We start from the raw sequence: 21,264 nt of genomic DNA, 5'->3' as shown, positions 1-21,264 counted from the left end.
GAAGTAAAATATTGCATATTTTACAAAACTAGATTTAAACTACAGCAGAATAAATAAGGACTGAAGAGTAAGAGAGCAGACAGTGAAGTTCATTCAATAAAATGCACACTAAAACATATGCTATAAAAAAATCTCCTTGAGTAAGGCTGCATACTGTACTTTCAAACCAAAACCAAAATGTATTCTCTTTCAAAATGCATTACCAAAAGCTACACCTACTCTGTTACCCAAGGCAGAATTCAGCTCAATGACTCACTTATTTTAGTCACACTTGCCTGTTAACCACAATGCCATCTGGATTTCACATTTCTTAAGAGTGCTAGTGTGAAGCAGTGAGACATTCTCTGAGGAGGTGATTCGAGCAGACAGGCATCATGCACTTTGATTGAACTCACCAGCTTTTGGGCTAGATGCCCCTCTCTGGTGTTTTAATGTACCCACATGGGAGAGCAAATATTTACTGCCGTCTATGCTAGCATGTGATCTAGACTGAGGGCGAAAAATATAATGCTGGGATTTTAGAAAACAAGCTCCAAACATAGACATATTTGTCTTATTCCCGAGATGGAACAGTCACATTCACATGGTTAACAGGCACATAATGAGCGACTCCCCCTACAGCACCTTGACACTTCAAACTGCAGCTTGTGGAAATTAAATGTATTTCAATGGGAGCATTATCAAGAGTGCAGACTTTATTTTTTCAGCTTTTTATACATTCTCATGTCTAGCACCTCATATTTATCATTTGGATGTGTATGCTTTTGTCATTTTTTTGCAAGAAATTAGCAACTCTACCTATTTTGCATCTAAACAGCACATACAACAACAATAAAAGCATCCTTATATGTGGGTGCAACTGCATTATAGCGTGTTATATATATATAATGTAATAAATATATATAAAATGGTGAGATGGGGGTGGAGGTTTAAATAATAAGTTATCTGTGATTCATCTGGTTTAAGTCAAAGAAATGGAAAATATTTCATGTATTTTTCATAAATAATGAAATACATGTAAGAGGTGTTGAATTAGCAATGAATGCTTAGGAGTAAATAAGTAATTACTTTTAATTTAGAATTGTAAAGCAATAGTTTGACATTTGGAAGAGAGAGTAACAGCAGCCAAGTTGCTGGGGGAAAAAAATTATGTGACATTTTTTATATCATTTTTGGCCGATTTTAGTGTTTTTTCTGGCGACTGGGTAAATTATAGAGAGTTGGATAAGAAGGAAGTAAATATAAGCGAGAACAGAAATAGGTTAGCTGTCTTGTTTCCAGTCATTATTCTAGCTAAGCTAAGCTAAGTGGCTGCTGGCTGTAGCTTGTCCTAAAATGTCAACTCTTCATTTAAGTGAAATAAAACATGCCGTGTATTTTCGCAGCTAATGCTAACACAAATGACTTCTGAAAAAAATCACAAAAAATCAGAAGATTTAATGCTGCATAATTTAACTCAAGTATAAAATTGAATAACTGTATAAATCCCTTAATTCTCCATGTCAACTGCTTAGTAATGTATCTGTTTAATATAGTATATATCCAGCAGAAGGTGGTAAAGGAAAATGAATGGCTGTGTAGGCTATGAGGCTGAATATATACCTCTGCCTACATTGACTTAATCACAGTTTAGTTTTAATATATGCAATTAGTGAGTGCAATCAGTGGGTTGGAGCAGTTGTCAGTGCTGTAGACATCCTCCACAGCTGATGAGCTTTTTTGTAACTACAGACCAGCAATCATACAACATCAACAGATTGTGTCTGTCTCTTTGCAGACTGGCTGCATTAATTCAACCAAGAACATTCCCTGGCTTTTTGATACAGCAGCAGGGAAAAAGGGAGTCAACAATGAAAGGCAGTGCTGGTGAAATGCTACTCCCAAATAACATAAAAGATGATAAAGAGGTAGTTCATAGATTTATGAGCTCATATGAACCCCCCGGGGCCTACAGTGTCTCTGTGCTCAGTTTGACTAATGGTTCTTAAGCTAAAGCTGACAAGGAAAAAGACTTGGGGATTTATTTACACAAAAACTAAATGGTATATTCCACATGTGCTAAATGCTCAGTTTTTTTTCCTGCGTAGTAATTATTCAGGGCATTTAAAGATGTGTGCACTTGATCACGAGCAGGTTTGAGGCATTATAAGAGTCATATCAAAGGTACCATGCAGCCGACGGTATCCAATGTGTCAGCCTCCCTGAGGGGTAGACTGTCTCACTGCTCCAGTTGAATAATGTTTCCGTACCAGTGGTTGACTGGTGTTTCTTTTGTACTGACTGACTTATTTTGTTGCCATAGCATTGGCTGACTGATAATGCCGTCAGTTGTTCATTAAGAGCCAATCACCGCCCTGCAGACACAGAAACTCATGAATACGTAATGAAGAGAGATGATGGAGGGATGTGATTGGTAGGTTCTGCCGCAGGGAAGGAAACAGATTGTTCTTACCTGACACACGCATAGACACAAGACAAACAGGCATGCACAAACACGTCCGAAAACACAAGTTACACAAGCAGCCGCACGAACCAAATACATACACAGGAGCGCACATATTAATAGGTTCGTCAACTTTAAGTAGACGCACATATATACATAAGTATATTTGGAAATGCACAGACACGTTTCAGACACACATACAGATATGTGGGTGCACAGGAACATAGATAGACACACACACACATGTCCAAGGACAGAGATACACACACATACAGGCACACACAGTGACACAATCCACAGACACACATTCGCAGCCAGGTGTTGAGGGTGTCGGGATGAGTATTAGAGCAGAGTGCCATGCAGGGAGGTGTGTGGACAGAATATCTAATCAATGTTACCCTCAGTATTTGCTAAACTACATCCATGCTGAAGATTGCATTTCCCTGTTATATTCTGACAGAATCAGTAGAGAAAGAACTCAAAGAATGAGCAAACAGTTGTAAATTAGAGAGAAAAAGAGGCAAGTGCACTCCCAATCTGGAAGGAGTGGTATGTCTTTATCTTATCTTTCAATGTAGGATAAAGTGTTTCCAGTATGTATATAGCCTTTAAGGATGAGTCTGCCTGCAGTGTATAGTAATTATTGCAGCACAGGGTTTGAACAAGGAAACAGTATGACAGAGTGTATGACTGCTGTCGGTGATTGCAGATTTTATCTTCATCTAATAAGAATTGATTTAATGGTAAATTCACTTTCACATTTAAGACACCGGCCGCTTAAAAGTATTGCATTTTGTTCTTATTTTATGCGCAGGGGTCATTGTAAAAACAGTCACAGGTTGGGGTCAGGGTCAAGATCCGGCTGAAATACAGTAATGAGAAGATAGGTTTGACATTTTCATTTTGCTGATGCTGGAGAAAAAATGCTTTCAAAACATTTCAAGTTTTTGGATGCTGAAAGGGCCTATTGATTTAGAGGTGTTACATGGAATTCCAACAGGGTGATGACTGAAGGTCAGCGAGAGCAGCAAGTCCAGCACCTCCCTCCATTCTCTTACGGCTATAATCCCATCATGTTTCATCTCCCTGTTCCTTCCTCGTTACATTACAGTTCAAACAAAGCTGAATCATTTTCAAAACCTCAGATTGCCATGTGTTTAAAGCAAGACAGCCTCTGATGTCTCACCACAACAATACAGCCTTACAATCATAGTAAAAAAATAATACAACAGCAATGTATTTGATTGGGCCTTCCTAATGCAGCTGAGCCTTTTACATGCTGCAACGTGATATCTCCCTTTTGTTGGTACCACCAACAGCTGTTTCTGGACCAACGCTGTCACATTAAAGTTTAAATATTCATGCTTTAACTGTCAGTTAGAGATGCATAATGCTTAAGTTCCCTGGGTGCTCAGAAATGTTCTGCCCACTGCTCCTAAGCATGTTGTGTTTACTGGTGTGTCAAAAAAAGGTCAAAGATGCAGAGGTTGAATTTCCCTATTGTGGGACTAAAAGCCAGAGTATATTTCGAAAGTGTCTGATGAATTACTTTACTATGAAAATGTGATTAATATTTGGAGATTCAGAACTTTTTGCTTGTTTTTTTGTTGTATTTGTTGTGTTTTGTTGTGTTATTACGTCACTTAGATTTGGTGAGCTGTGTAATATTAAATTATTGCTCACTACATCTTTCTTACTCTCAGGTGCGCCTAAACTACAAGTCATGAACTTCTTTTTAAAATACAAAAATGTGAAATTATCTGTCATCTTATCAGTATCTGCCATGAGAAGCAGGTAATTACCAGTTATCAGTATGGGCTGGAAAAAAATATATACTATTGTGCATCGTGGTAGATTTATAGCAAAAATAGTGAAATTGTTGTGGATGGTTGTGTGGAAGCCGGCAATTTATTTGGCTGATTGGAATCTGCCATTGCAAACCTTGAAAATGCACCTGCTAGCACAGTGTGATACTCCTGGATCTATGCTCGATTTTGATGTGTGAAAATACAAAATATGCTGTGAAATGCTGGGAGAGATCTCCAGTGCACTGGCTCTGCTTTCAGCAAGTGCTGAGTCAGGAGAGGTGCAGACGAGTCAAACCAATCAACATTGGCAAAATATGAAATGTGTTTAAATGTTTCGTGATCACCATACAAATGGGCATTTTTGGGGGGTTAAAGACATTACGGAACTTAAATTCAATATATGGTTTTGAAACAGTTTTAGTCATAGATTAGCCTCTAATCTGATACTGATTATACGTGTTTGAGGACGAGGCAATCATTCACCATCAATACAAGTGACAGGATGTGTAATTGAAAACATTTACTTTGACTTTATTTTTTAAAATGCTCAGTAATTTATCTAAAAGTACATATTTGAAAAACAACCTCTGATGTTTGGGAGAAAATATTGTAGCAATGATGCAGTAAAAAGGATCCTCAGATGACCCGGTATATTTCTCTCTGAATCATATCCTTTCAGCCATCTTTAATTCTCCCCCTCCTCCTGGTTTGCCTCGAATACTGATTACACCTTTTCCTTTTAAGTCTATTTAACAGATTTAGACATGGAGATTCGAGAGAGCTTCATTGTGTGCTTTTAATCATCATGTTTTCAGGTAAACTGAGACATCCTGACTTTGAAGCACTGCCAGGATCTCTCCACCCTTACTTTTTCTGCCCCCTCCACCACCACTTTCTGTAATGTTAACGTTCATTAATAAGAGCCAGACATTATTTCTCCGTGTTCAGACTAAAATTCGTACAGTAAATGGAAACACTGGCAACCATTCAATTGACTAGATGGCTGGCTGACTGATCCGCTAACTGGCTGCCTGCCAGACCAAATGGCTGACTGACTGGCTGACTGACTACACACTCTCGGCTTTTACCTGACACTGTTAACCGAGCTACTTATAGTAATTGCAACAGTAGTAAAATTCTGACTGACCAATGAATTGACTGGATGCCTTTGTGAATGACAATTAGATGTAGGTCTATAGCTGGTTTCTAATGTGTGATGCTGTGCATTGTAATTTGTTTCAATAGGCTCCAACTGAAAACAGCTGTCTGGCTAACAGAATGGCTGTGTTTTCACAAGGATTGGAAATTAGTTCAATTAAATTACACTGTGAGGAGAGTGCTGTATGAGGGGATAAAAAACTATGTGGAAAGACTAATAGAGTTTGTCAAAATCAAAAGCAATATGATTCAAATGGAATGTGTTACATGAAAAACAGTTGATAGCTTTAAGTGTCAGCGTGGGTTCTCTCCGGGTCCTCCGGCTTCTTCTCACAGTCCAAAGACATGCAGCTTAGGTTTAATTGGTGACTCTAAAATTGCCCGTAGGAGTGTATGAGAGCGTGAATGGTTGTCTGTCTCTATGTGTCAGCCCTGTGATAGTCTGGGGACCTGTTGTCAGCTGGGATTGGCTCCAGCCCCCCCTGAGTTTGGATAAGTGGTTAATGATAATGAATGAATGAAAGATTCACAGTTACAGTATGGGTATGGAAGCAATATTATTGCTGAATTGCTCTCCATTGCATTGCTGGGTTTTGGGATCTTTACTAAAAAAAAGGGAAATAAGCAGTTATGTAGTAAAACATAATAATTTATCATAATTCCTCATAAAAATGTTTTGTTTTTCAACTAATTTCCTGGAATGCTGAAATGATAACCACCATTGGCATATTATATCAGCAGTAGTAGACAGCCAACATTATCTGCATAATGTGGTTGTAATAAAGAAAAAAAGAGCTTGTTCATCTTAATTTTTTAAGTATGTTTAGGAAATCTCATCTAGTTCTTTCTTTACTCCGTTTAGCTGGGAAGTGATTAGCTTATAAACAAAAGCTTTAAGGATAAAGATGTGTGAAGATGTGTTTGACAAACATATTGGCTAATATATTAAGTCATTTCTTGCTGGAGTGGCTTATGTGTATATGTACCCATTTCCAAGAGTAGGACAGAGGTGCTAATGCTGGCCTACACTCTGTTCACTACACTCAGTGGGTAAATACTACACAGCCACGTTATGAATGGGCCTTTTTATTATAATGTGACATGAAGCCCCACAAACTTGTATGTACTCCTTCACATTTCAGGGTAAACTACACTAATGCTGAAGTACTCAAATAAACATAAAGGCCCATGCACACCCCCTTGAGATATGCAAAGCTTGACAGGTCTGCTGGAAGTCGTTATGTTGTATTGCCAGGCTATGATTGGAAAATTAGTGTTTAGCAAACTGTCAATTTATTGCAATCACATGGATTTCCAACAAACATATTTTCATCAGTATTTACCAGCCCCTTTATTTTTCTATTTAATGTAATGCATATGTTTTCTAGCTCGAGGAGCAGTTATTTAGATGATTTGTTTACCTGTGGCTGAAGAGCTGAGTGATTGACTCATTGGCTGACTGAAGCATGTATGGCTGGCTGACTTGATAGGTGTCCACAGCTCCCCCCCAGCTCTTCTTATAAATAATAACATAGTGAGAATGTTCTCTTGATAAAAAAATATGACCCTGAAACTGATAAAAGTTGACCTGTTTAAGGGTAAATTCACTGTAAAACTGTGTTCTCATATATTAGTCCTGTGGGCGTTGACAACTCAGCGTTTATTTGGCAACATGAATCACTGGTTTCTAGCTTAGGGGGAGATCTGTTCATGTGCTTTTTTTTATTTAACAGGCAAGATGACTGAGAGCACCTTCCCATTTCCAGCTGCAGCCTGAGGGTGTATTTGCTGGGGGTGAGACCATACTGTAACGCACCCAGTCACATCTGGATGCTGACTTGATCTGCTACAGTCACTAGACATAGCGATGCAACAGCTGGGTTTCAGTGCTTTGCTGAAGGGATCTTTGAGCATCACTCCGTCTTTTAGTCCGGCACAGCTTTCCCAATCTGTCCACAGATTTAAATCGGCAATCTTTAGTTTCCACACAAGCTACCATAACTCAGGCTACTGAAAACTCTGAATTTGCTCTGCAGAAATTAGGTGCATTAACACAGATCAAACTTGTTCCACTAAGAATCCAATCTGATTTGTTGTTTCAGTGAAAATGCCTTTAGGTCTCAAATGATAATTACAGTAATGAAGCTTTTAGCAAAATTTGAAGCAGGAAGACAATTATCCCTCTAATTTGATCATCACATTAGGGATCCACCTCAGTTATTATCCAATGGCTTTAATGGAAGCCACTGTCAACAAATGATCATCCTGGCTGAATGATATTTAAACTATTTTATGTTTCTCGACTGTCAAGGCAATCTGCAACCAACAACAACCACTTGTGCCCTTGTGGTCTAATTAACAGGGTCAATACAAAAGTCTGATGAATTATTACAAATAGAGCATCACTGGGAAAGATATTATATAAGGATTGACAAGGACAGCATAATTGACAGTATATGCAGGCCTGCATCAGGGGTGGAAGAAAAATAAACTGATGAATTCTCAAGTGATAATTAGCGACATAATTAGGTAAATTTTAGCATATATATATAATATATATATATATATATATATGCTACTGTAAAAGATTCATACCATACATGCAACAATGATTGGATAGCACAATGTCATTTCTTTGTAAACCCCCATGTGGTGTTTCAGCGTACGGACCTACAGAATACAAGCTGAATGTTTTTTAATAAACCAGCGTCCCAGGATGAGACCCCACGTTTATATAGCTTGGGTACAGTCCCCAAAAGACGTGTCGCAAGTACAAGGATGATAAAATGAACTTACAGCAGCTCCCAGGGTGACAGACTACATCAACTCTGATTATATCCTGGCCTACAAAAGTACCAGGCTACAGTAAGACGGTATAGTGGGATTTAAAACACACTCAGCAATCACATATACGCTTTTCATACTGGGGTGAACTGAATTGTTCATGCATTTTGGTCCTGAAGTGAAAAGCATTTATTCCTGCTCAGAGATGTAGACATAACTGAATAATTACTAAGCTTCAATTAAACATGCTAATGGATACTTAATGGCTGTGCCTGTATTTTGCTGTGAAGTGGGGCATTAAGAAGCAGAGATAATGTATGACATATGGACTGATATGTATGAATATTACAACACGAATAAAACATTTTGGAAATGGACTGTAATTTCTCTTATTGACTGCAGTTCCTTTTTTCATTTTTGAGAATATGATGATGCAAATTATCATACTAAACAAGTTTTTGGATAATTTCAGTAAATATCAACAGGGTTACCTGAGATATTGTGAAAAAAATGTAAACTACATAAATGGGAGTGATTTTGCCCTGTAACAGGAACACTATGACCTAGGAAGATATTTGAATTGAAATGGTCAAATCTTTAAATTTAGGTCTATCAACACGTCATGTTTTGAAACCTTGCCATCGTGAATCATTTTGAAGCATCAATTAAGCATTCAAATGGACAATTAACTCTGTAAATGTAGTTGAGCCATGCAGAGGAGCTACAGGCGTTGCATTACTAAATACACTAATAAACGAACAGGCTTTCCCTGTGTCCAAGAACACAGTCATCCATCCACACACATTCACTTTCTGTTCCTCTAAAGTGGTCTACAACAGCAATTTATGACAGCGGGACATTAAAAACTCTTGATGATAACACTTAAATATTTAGCCAGACTTCACTGCCAAATGACTTGTTCCCTTAAACCCCCCATCTCTGTCTGGCTATCTATCTCATTTTGTAGCTTTTCCCTCTATTTTGCTCCACTGGTTTCCTCCTCCCTTTCTCTTTTAATCTCTTTTCTGGATCTCCTCACTGTTTTACCACCTCCCCTCTCTTATTTTTCTCTGTTGTGCCTTTGTGATGTTCTTTATTCATTTCTGCCTCTCTGCCCCTGCTTCTGTGCAAAACTTGGGTATAAATCATTAGCAGATTATTATCAATTCAGAACTTCATCATTTGGGCAGCAGCAGAAGGAGGAGGAGGCTTTTATGAAGCGAGTGGCTGACCGGTAGCGCGCGCACGCACACACACACACACACACACACACACACACACACACACACACACACACACACACACACACACGGAGCGTCTGTCCAGCTAGCTGGCAGCACCTAGAGCCAAACGTCTCCCTCTGAGGTCTCATAGCAGTGTCTTATGAACTAAACTTACCCTGCCAAAGCAGATTTGTTCATTTAGTCTCTCAGAGACAAATTTGGAATTGTTTTCATACAGTGTTTGCCACTAAACTTAACTAACCCTGCCTGAGGGCTTTGCAATTCTAATTTATTCTCCTGGAGACAAGTAGAATTTAATAGACCAGAACAACATATGGCTTGCGGGGTGGAATAACAGTCAAAGAAAAAAAAATGTTAAAAAGTGGATTATCATCAACTGGACCTGTTTATAATAAACAGAGTTGATGAACATCCTAAGAATGCTAATTAAAGCGTAAATCTGAAGGGGTTAGAGTATAATAAATGCAGTGAAACAAAGCACAATAAAATTATACTGGAAGCAAACAGAATAAAATACAAAATAACACAGTATTTTTAAGGTTAACGAGACCAGAAATTGTTTAATTAAAGTTTTCTTTCTTTTCCAGTGGTTCATAAAGTGTTTCGCTAAGATATGAAATCCATAGGAGATCATTAATTGGCTTGCAATGCCATGTTGCAGTCAGTTCTTTCCTTGGTGGACACTGACATGGTAGATGTGCATTTCCCCAACTTATATTGAAGTCATTTTAACATGAGCAGTAGATAATAAACTAAATTAAAGTAATGCATCAATTTCTTACTGGCTGTTTCATTAAAATTCACAGGCACTAGAATTAAACTATATTAAAAAAAACTGACTGTGTGAGAGATATATAATTATGTGGAGCGAGAATTTTTTAGAATGTTTTATGATGTTAAACTGCAAGATTTTGAGCAAGAGGTTTCAGATTTCACATCATCAACTATTTCTTTCATTAGTAGAAACTTTTTCAGGCCCTCAGCTTGCCCTTCTGAGAATGTGTCAGAACCAACAAGAAAACGGAGATGACTGACAGCTGACACGAAGTAGCCAATCAATCTCAGGCCTGTTAAGTACTCTACTAATTAATCAACTAACCTATCACACTGACACCCCCTATTAACATTTTGATTAACCTTTTAAACTAATTAAGATCAATTAAGATCAATTAGGACCAATTAAAAGCAAATCTCAAGGGGGGTGGTCAGGTTGTCAGTCAATCAATCAAAAAGGACGCCGAAGAAAGCCAGAAGAAAAAAGACGTAGTTAGGAAGGTGGATAAGGACAAGAAGGATGAGAGATGAGAGGAGAGAAAAATAAAGGAGGAAGATGTGTTTTAAAGAACAGATGTATGAGATTTAATAATCAATTCTGTAAAATACTGTATGCTGCTTGTGTACATTAAAGCTGGGGAAGTTAGGGTAAACATCCCATAATAACCTGTATATAGTAATTAAAGTGCTCTCAGAGAAAACCAGACTGCCGCACCTTGTCTTGGCTCCGTTTTCAGGTTTTAGACAATTTAGCCTGTGACGGGACCCTTTGGCAAATCATGGGTCATTTCAGACAGACTGTTCCCTTTGGCTGTTCTACAAAAGAAGATGCACATCCCTTCAGGTGGTGGAGGCATGGTGGAATATCCTGCAGTAAAAGTTGCTATTCAAGCACTGGCAATGACTGCCGACACTGCACAGAGACCCAAATAAAGAAGATTGACTTGTCAAAAAGTGAGAGTCTGACAGTAAATGCAATAAACATGTGTCAATATTGGAGAAGCATTTCAGAGATGGAGAGAAAATGTTGCTAATAGTTTAGCCTTCTGCTAACTCTAGCCAAAGGCTCACAGCTGCGAGTAATTCAAGTTCATGTTCATGCAGCTAGCTGGAGGGTCGAATCATCATCTCAAAGGGCTTTACAGGCCCACAAGACTGCAAAGAAAACAGGATGGAAATGGCTGCTTTAAAACGCCATTGGGATCCCTATCTCAATTGGAATTTTTCAAATGAATGACTAGTATTTGAACAGGTTACTGTATAAAGCATGTGCATCCGCCCGTGCTCGTTGGGTGGGAGGGGCTTGGAGCAGAGAGGGGAGAACTGCAGGAGGAAGGCTGGATTTTAAAATTTTGGTGTCTTTGGCCTTTCGACTCCAGCTTTTGACTTCCATATTGATTGTACATATAGTTCCCAGTGAAGACTCATCACTCTGTTGAAGTTGTTTTTTAAAAGTTGAAACAAACATTTGCAGCGAGGAGTCATCTGGGGTCACATTAAACCTAATCAGCTCGTCATACCCACAGATTTAATATAAAATCATGAACTGAATTAATTACAGTTTCAATGACTGAATTGGCTTAATTGACCTCAGTCCTGCACGTGGCACATACATATGCGACCAAAACAGAAAAAAAATGTACTGGGTCATAAAGAAATATTTTTTTCCAAATTTAAATATTTAATGAAATGAATCACAATGAGCACTAAACGTCATTTAAAGAGAAAAACAGCTGGAATCAATTTGCTGGTTAAAGGGTTGGAACATTTATATAATACCAGCTATTAAACAATACTTCTACACTGATATGGGTCTTATCAGTCTCTTGTTGAAAGCAATGATAGTGGTTCCTCCCTCAATAGCCAGATTCATGCTAAATTTTCATAGGGAAAACCATAACCTGCCAGTCTGAAGAAAGGTGAATGGTATGCATGAAAAAATAATGGAAGAAAGAGAAGATGATTAACACAATTAATAAGAGGAGAGAGAGAGGGGGAGAAAGAAGAAAATGGAAAGCTATTCTTTTAATGTAATCTCTATTTTGTTCCTGATTAAAACATGGCAGGTAAACACTAGTATAATCTGTCCACATTATCGTCAGAGTTTTTCTTTCAAAACCATACAAACATGACCTTGTTCTGAGGACAGCACATGGTGCACATGCTCCAGAGAGGTGGCATTTTGGATGCCTGTTCACCTTATTTCCCGTGCCTGAGCCTGCTTGGTATTTTGGTGACTTGCTGTGAACTTGAATGTGCTGTGAAGTGAGAGGCGAGGCACAGTCGGGAGTGTGTCAGTAATAATCAAGTGGCACAGTGCAATTTTGGTGTCAAGCATGACCATGATTTACACTTGTGCTGCCACCTACTCAGACCAGGTCAATGACGCATGGCGGAAGGCACACTGTACTGTTGCCATGACTTTAGTTTACACTAGTTTAACTTTACAACAATAAACACACAAACACATTCCCAATACTTTGATTAAAGTGGATTAGAGGAGCTGATTGGTTGACCGTGATTGATGCCAGCCCATAAAACCCAGGCAGATTGTGTATTTCAATCACACCCTGTGTCCAACTGTGCTGCAGGTGCACCACAAGCCTCTGGCCATGAAAATAAAACACACAGCTCCATGCCCCGTGCACCCTGTGATGTTCAATGGACTTTATGCACGATGAGCTAGTGATACTCAAAAAGGGGCCAATAGTGTCTAGAAGTACAGAACAAAAAGGTGATCTGAGTCTGAAACAAACCATCTGAGAGTATGAAAAACAAACAAACTGTCACATATAAACCCTAGCTGTTCTTGCCTGTCTGTGGAGTTGCTCCACACATTCAGCTCTCATTATCGTTGTTGGGAGACTTGGACGTTGCCAAATGAATTTTCAAATGTTTTCCAACAGTTTGTGTCAAAGCAATCTTATGATATGCCTATGAGCGGTTACCCGAGAGAAAAAGAAAAGAGTACAAGAGGGAGGACTAGACAGAGGGGTGACGCATAAAGATGGAGACGGTGACAGAAACTGTTGTAGAGGAGAGACGGGAAGATTGGAGTCAACAAGCGTAATTAAAGGGAGTTAGAGGCAAGATGATTGGGGGGAATAGGCATACGAAAAGGAAAAAATAAAAAGGACCTATGATAGAACCTTGGAAGGAACCGTCAATAAACACAAAGAGATCTGCAGATACTGTATATACAGAGTTCTTTTGATCATAAATGAACACTCTTTATGCATTTATATGTGTTTGTGTACATTAAGATGCCTGTCTCTCTGGATGTGATCTCATCTTACCCCTCTTACCTTGATAATGTGCGCTGAAACCACGGTAACGGTGGTTGCTATCCGTCATAAAATGCAGTCGAAGCCAGTTCTTGTTGCTAATGATGGGGGAGGGAACATTACTGCCTGACAACCTGAAAGAAAAAAAGAAAGGACATTGCTTAGACATTTGTAAAGCACACACACAAACACCTACACAACCTTTGGCCTTCTACTTTATTCAACTAATTCTATAATAGCCCCTTGAGGTTCAGGCAGAGTGAATAAGCGTTGTATATACACTAAAAACTCCCAAGCTCATACAGGTGTGGCTGGAAAAAACAGGAGAGGGTATGCAGAGTTCAGACATAGATTCATGGAAGAAATGATTAGACCATTGTTTTCTTCAATGACCAAAATCATTATCAAGAAAACATGGAAAATGGCTAAATATCAGCTCTTAAATTAAACTATTATGAGATATTTATGTTGTTATGATTATATTTGCCCAAACAAATGTACCTTTAGTTGTACCAGGCATTACAATGAATAAGAAATTGAAGAAAACAAGGATTTCATTTTATTTTTTCCATGACTGTAATGCATGTCTTAGTTATTGTTATTCAAATATGATTTTTTTTATAGACAAGAACAAACTTTTTTTAGACATGCGTGAACTGATGTACAGAGCATGTACATGCACCACTATATATTTATAAGTGCATACAATAAATACTTAGAGACAGAGGGGAAAAGACTTATATTGTGCAGCCATTCAGTAAAAAGACAAAGGTGAAAGTCTGTGAACAAGGTAGCCAAGCTGTAAAAATGTCACTGCAACTATCAGCCTCAGGTTTAGTTTTCCTCACTTGGATTTCTCAGTCTTACCTTGCTGTGTGTCTTTGTGTGTGGAACTGCTGTCTATAATGAAGTAAGAACAAAGCCTATTGTGTCTGTAATGACAGACTGAATTATATACAGTGTCAGGACCTGAGCGCCCAATACAACCAGTCTGTCTTTGCAGCTCCTCTGGGAGTAACTGGGGATTATGCTGCATGCTAAAGGGTGCTCTTAATGAAGTAGGAAATTGGTATTTGGTATTCATTGTTTTTGCCAAGATTGCTTGATCTTGCCAGCTGGTTAGGGTGAGGGATTTGACACAGTAACTTTGATCACAAACTAAATTCTCATGGTGGCTTTCATAGGAAGTTTGTGTTGTATTCCACCTCATTACAGTGAATATATTTTTTAAATATTTTGCCCACTACTATTAACCTATATTGTAACAAATAGACTGGTGTATGCAAATTCGACAAGGTTTCAAACAGTTATCAGACAGTCAGACTGTAATATACCACTGTTAACAATATTAGCTTTTTTTGCATTGAAGCGAGCTTATGAGCTGAAGCTTTGATGGTGAACTAGTAGATAGGACCCAATTTGCAATTCTTTCATCAAGTGGGAAGGATAAGATCCCTTAATTGGCTGAGAAGATGAACAAGGCTCTCGTGGTTGGCAAAGTGAGAGAGTTAGGTCATTGCTGGCAGCCGCAGAGGAGGTGACTGCTATCCAGTTGACATAAAACACTTGCTACTGTATAACTTCAAATATCTGCAGCTGAAATACAATCTCTGCTGGCAATAATCCCCTTCTATACATCAGTCCTTTGATGTATGGTGCTTTCATCTTGTAGCTTCAGCCAACAGGTACTATTTCTGCTCTCATTACATTTTCATAGATTTTTTTTTAGTAATATCACCTTGGCTGTTACGTTTGAGACACAGGTATGAGTATGAAGTGGACTGCCCTCTCATGTTCGTTTGTCTCCTTCTATAAACCCCTGCTGTTAACCTTCGCAGTCCATTAATATCAACACACACACACACATACACACACATGGGTACAGGAATGCATGATCACACACACACATGGATAGTGGCATTATAGTGTATACACTCCTATCCAACACCCATACCCTCTAATAACAGCGGTATAAAAGTGGAACACAAGAATGCTGAGCAGGTGTTTTAGAAGGTGTGTGTGTGTGTGTGTGTGTGTGTGTGTGTGTAAGCGAGACAGTGAGACAGAGCGCGGGTCACCTTGTGCCCTAGATCAGTAGGATTTTCTGATGTCTGCTATTAGTCACTCACATATACAGTGCTTTTACTCATACACACACTCAAGTAAATACAAACAAACAAACACACACACACACACACACACAAACAAGCACGCAGAGTAGTTTCAAAGGCCTAGAGACACAAACTGTCATATATAACAGAGGCAACACACACAACTTTGAAAGTACAATAGGTGACCAAGATAAATAAAGTAGGAACATATGTTATAACTCTGAGATGAGATCGCAGTTACTATATAAACTTAATTATTTTATGTCAGCTGCATGAATAGTTAAGAGGAAACCAAAAACTTCATATTCTTTAAATTGATAAACTTTAGGTTGTATATCAATGTGGAATTAAATTTAAAAAGGGCCACTATTGGCAAACACTAGACTTGGTACTTGGTGTTAATGGGGTTCAGGCTGATTACATTACTTGCTCACCGCCCACAATGCTGTTGTGCTTTTTAAAATATAGAAATAAAATTTGAAATTAATAAGATCATTATCAATATTTAGTCGGATAACAGACACTATAATTACAAACTGAAAGTGTCTGCTCCGTACAGCAGCAGAGGTTAAGCTGCAGCACAGAGTAGCAAGAGTCAAGTTTCACTTATCACACGATGATAGGAAGGAGAGTTAACTGGCAAAACGACGGTGGAGGATTTGGCATCAAAGTGATTCAATCCAATGAGTAATTTTGTTAAGTTTTACCATTAGAAATAAAAGTAAGAGCTAAATATGAGTGTCACCATCAAATATCTTTTCTTGTCCAGTGTAATAACCAGGTTCTATGGGTATATCACCCACACGTACAGATTTTGTGTGCATTGCTGGACCTGAGAAGAAATAAATCTTGCATTATATTTTTTAATTGCTGCAAGTGGTTTTGGTACTGTACTTTAGCGTGGTAAATTATCAAGTAATTGTGCACAGACCGTAAAAGATTATGATGCTCACTATTAATTATAATAACAGGCATAGAAACAAGATGAGTACCGATTCTCAAGGGACCCACAAGAGCCCAAAATAGATTAACCTTTTCCAGAGAAAGAGCTCTGAACACTAGCCTCAGTGTGGACCAAATACTGGAGCAGAGACCGGATATGTCAAGCACCTGGATAACAACGGGCACAATGAAGCAGTCCTTCAGAGAATGGACTTGGGGACCCGTCTCTATAATTTTCCTTTACTTTATTTATCTTTTAATCTGAAACACTGCATGACTATTTTATCTCCCCCCTTGCTTTCTCTCCTGCTTCCTCTCTCCTCTCCCCTTCCTCATCTCTCTACATGTGCACGCTCTCTCGCACACATATTATTCATGTTTACAGCTCTCAATTCACTTCCTACTATGACATCATTACCCAGAGTGCATCATTAAGGGCAAAGTGTGTGCATATTCAATCTGTTCCAATATTAAAACAGGAATTAAATCATAAATCTATACCGAGAGCCTGTGTGTTAGACGTTAAAATATTAAACTGCATGCTCAGGAAGCACTTAACATCTCCAAGCTGCAGAATGGAGGTAAAAGTCTCTCTTGCAGCAGTAGCTCGAGGGTTAGGGAAGCAAGCTGGCTGCAAAAAGGTCACCCATCTGGATCCCCAGAGCAGCTTGGAACACCTGCATAGGTGCCAGACATGAATGTAAGTGAAGGACAATCATGTTGGGAAAAAGACCGTGTGTGCTTGGTTACTATGTATATGGATAATTTAAGGTAAAATTATGCTTTCAGCAGGAAATCTAATGCTTCAAAAAAAACATCAACTTTTGAGCTGCTGAGATGCTCGTTGATTTTTCCCATGTGGACAATTTGTAATGCATTATTAAATCATTCATCTATGCTGATGGCTTCTGCCTGTGACTGGTAAGTGTTCTCCCAAGATATCTGCCATAAAAGCACTTCAGAGCTGCCCTGAGGTGTTATAGATCATTTTTCGGATGGGCTCCAATAATTTTTTTTTAATACCTTGGTCTGAGAGGGTGTCCTATTTTGTGATTTGACAGTGACATAGACATAAAATACATTGGGGGAAGCCAGGCTTGCTACTAAGGGTTACTAATGTTTTAAAACTTGTCAAAGTGGAAATACAGTAAAACTGTAAATTTTCTGAAATCGTCATGGAACATCAACAGAGCTTGGGGATTATGCTGTTTGAATAACTGATATATTCTTCAAGAAACACTTAACTGCTGTGGACTTAATTTTACTTCATTGCTCCATATAAAGTATTATATTTAGCAAATAAAAATGACACTTTATATTTTACAAAATCCAAGGAAAAAGGAGCTGCTTGGTAAACTCTTGTTCCTATGATTGAACCAAGTATCTTTATTATTAAATAAAGTGAATTGGTATTCTTCTCTGTGGAACCAGAGGAGGAAATTACTTGCTCTGGTGATATTTCCTTCTAACACTGTTATATAAGGCTCAGTAGATCAAAATGCAGTAGTGCCTTTCAGGAGAAAATGTTTCATAATGAATGCTCAAAACTGCATCGAAGTCTGTCAGCAATCAACCACCCACAATAGTTGTTTCTGGAAATGTGGAGGGAGGTCACATTACAGCTATTCTCTGGAAATCATCAATATTACCAGGTAAATAAACTGAAAACTTTCCAAGCCTCCTGTGTTCCATGTTTAACTACATAAAATAGAAAACACACACACACACACACACACACTGCGATGGATGGAGAGTCAGTGTGTGACCATGTCTGTGTGTGTCTGCAGGAGAGAGAGAATATCAAGTGGAAAGTTGCCAGAGGGAGCAAGAGAACATAATTGATTAAATACACTAGACCAAAAGAGCATCTCTCCCTCTCTCCATCTCTCTGTCTACCATCCTCCCATCCATCCTCCCTGCCTCTCTTCCTCCACGGAAATACAAACCAGCTATTCTATCGGCAGTATGGGAATGAGAGAGCGGGAGAGGGAGGAAATAAAGAAGCTTGGGGTGGCAAAGATCGATGGGCGGGACGCTGAGACATGGAGGGAGAGAGCAAGGGAAGCAGTGAGGGGAGGGAGGAAGACACACAGAGGCTGACAGAAGTACATTGGTTCGTTTGTTAACTTGTTAATTATTCACTTTTAGCATTTAAGCAGACTGTAATCAGAAAACACAAAATCAGTATTGCTAGAGAGCAGATTTTAGTGTGGGTAGTTTATTAATAAAACATAAAGAGCACTTAAATCAAAAAGGTCATTTTCTGCTATGGTGAACACATGACAGGAAGCATCATTATTCTCTGACCTTTGCTTTGGAAATTGTAGTAGTTCACTAATTTATTGTGATTGTACATCAGAACGGGATTCAAGCATTGGGTCTAGTTCATATAGCATTAAATGAAGTGTTGACAGTATGTTATATCTCAGCTGTTGTTGTTGTGTCACCCATGTTGTTATATACTGTGAGTGCAATCTGCAGATTGATTGCAACTCTCACACATTTAACAACTTCAAATTGCTTGGAAATCACAGTTGTTCACTCAGCCTTAGAATGAATGAAAATTGTAAACAATCTGTTTACTCTATTTGACAACTGAGCAAACCAGTTGAGACAGGTTACCTGATGTTTCCTGTTATGTAAAAAGCTCCAACTTGGGTTTTCATGTTGCTGCTGTGAGTCCAAACTACTGCATAAAAATGCACTTCAAATGAATAAAATAAGAACAGTACCCTTCATCATAGGATTTATTTCATCTACTCTTTGGTGCAAAATGCAGTCACATTCGTCAACATTTCTGTGCAGTCTCGCTCTTAAATGAGTTGTTGCATTGCTAACTGTGGATGTTGTACTAGAAGACTTTCAACCAATTAGTGACACTGTGCACAGACAAGAAGGATGCACTGATGCATTCCTGAACAGGCAGCACAAACCTAGGGGCCCAAAATGTCAGGTCCCCCCCAAAAAAGACACTTACAACTGCAAAAGGTCACACAAAGAGACAAAACAGACAAAACAACTACAAAGAGACTCAACATAACCACAAAGAAACTCAAACCAACTACAAAGATACTCAATGCTACTACTAAGAGACCCAAGGTAACTATGAAGAGACTCAAAATGACTACAGAGATTTAAAACAACTACAAAGAGACTCAATACAACTACTCAGATACCAAAAATAACTACTGAGAGACTCAAAATGACTACAGAGATTTAGAACAAATACAAAGAGACCCAAAATTACTAGAGAGACTCAAAACAACCACAAAGAAACTCAAAAAAAAAAAAAAAATACAAAGAGAATCAGTTACAACTACTAAGGGACCCAAAATAACTACTAAGATACTCAAAATGACTACAGATATTTAAAACAACTACAAAGAGACTCAAACTTACTACATAGAGAATCAAAACAATACAAAGAAACTCAAAAAAACTACAAAGAGACTTAAAATGACTACTCAGACACTCAAAGTGACTACTGTCCTTGAAAAAATGCCACGACAACTACAAAGACACATAAACAACTACAAAAAAAGGTAAGACTAGTTTGTATTAGAACTAGTTTGTAGTTTGTACTACAAAAAGACCAAAACAACGGTGACACAAAACAACTATAAATACACCCCAAACCACAGTGAAACGTGTAACTACTAGAATGAGAAACAAGACAACAACAAAAGGAGGCCACACAACTCTAGAGTCTGTGTGTCTTGCTCGTATATGTGAGATGTGGTGGGACCTTTTGTGTGTCTGTGCCCAGGAACCCCTTTTCTCATGATCCACCCATGGACAGATGGACAAGTGGCACGGGCTACTTGATATGAGACCAGAGAGAGACGGAAGAGTCTCTACCTGCTATAAAATAAATGGCTGTCCACAAACAGAATCGTTACATCAGTGGTCATGGGGGTTAGAGAGCTGCACTGACCAACACTTACTTGTGTGTGCATGTGTGCGGCTATTCATAAGACAGTAGGGGAATGCTAGTTAATCAGGCAATCTGTCTTAATAGCCTCCCCTAATTAAGACAGGTGGGAACTGCCACACACATATACCTGCAAACACACACGTGCATGCAGAGAGAGAAAATGCTCATTCACACACATGCATGCACACTGAGCACACACACACACACACACACACACACTGCAGGAGTGTTGGGCTGAATGTTGTCTAGCTGGAGCCATCATCAATCAGTATCCAGAGACAGAGAACTCCTCTCTGCGTGTGTGTTTGTGTGCACGTGACTGTTTAGATGTATTGTGTGTGTATGTATTTGTGCGTGTTGTTTATATGTGTGTGTTCGTGCTTGCATGAGCATGCCTGCTGTGTCACTCTCCATCAATCTCAAGTGGGCAGAGAGTAATCAGTGTTCACAACAGGACCCTGCTCTGTCTCTCCCTCCCTTTCCTTTATCTCATCTAAATTTCTCTCCTCCTCTTTGCTCGCCTCCTCATAGAGCAGCGAGGTGTTTTTAAACCGGCTGGTTCACACGGACAGTTGAGGGCTGAGTTAAACATGAGCAGGTGGCTGTGGACTGTATTGGGAATAAAATCACTCCGACATTGATAATTTATAAATTGAGCAAGTGCTGCATTAACCTTTAAAACCATTCAAATGACAAAATCTCTTGTAACATACACTTCTGCGGCTGGGTTTTACAGGCCGGGTTCGGCCCATTGAATTTACTTTTTAAATGCAACAGCACAA

General features: G+C 38.8%; 1 protein-coding gene across 1 annotated transcript in view; it reads right to left on the bottom strand.

Annotated features, from left to right (window-relative positions):
- The window catches only part of csmd3b (CUB and Sushi multiple domains 3b), a 380,920-nt gene that overhangs the window by 151,591 nt on the left and 208,065 nt on the right, over positions 1–21,264 (bottom strand). The window contains exon 7 of the mRNA XM_059350826.1: positions 13,517–13,629. Coding sequence (XP_059206809.1) covers positions 13,517–13,629 — 113 coding nt within the window. The remainder of the gene's footprint in view (positions 1–13,516; positions 13,630–21,264) is intronic.

The sequence above is a fragment of the Centropristis striata genome, chromosome 14, assembly GCF_030273125.1.
Source record: "Centropristis striata isolate RG_2023a ecotype Rhode Island chromosome 14, C.striata_1.0, whole genome shotgun sequence".
Classification (NCBI taxonomy): domain Eukaryota; kingdom Metazoa; phylum Chordata; class Actinopteri; order Perciformes; family Serranidae; genus Centropristis; species Centropristis striata.
This window is presented reverse-complemented; position numbering and strand designations above follow the sequence as displayed.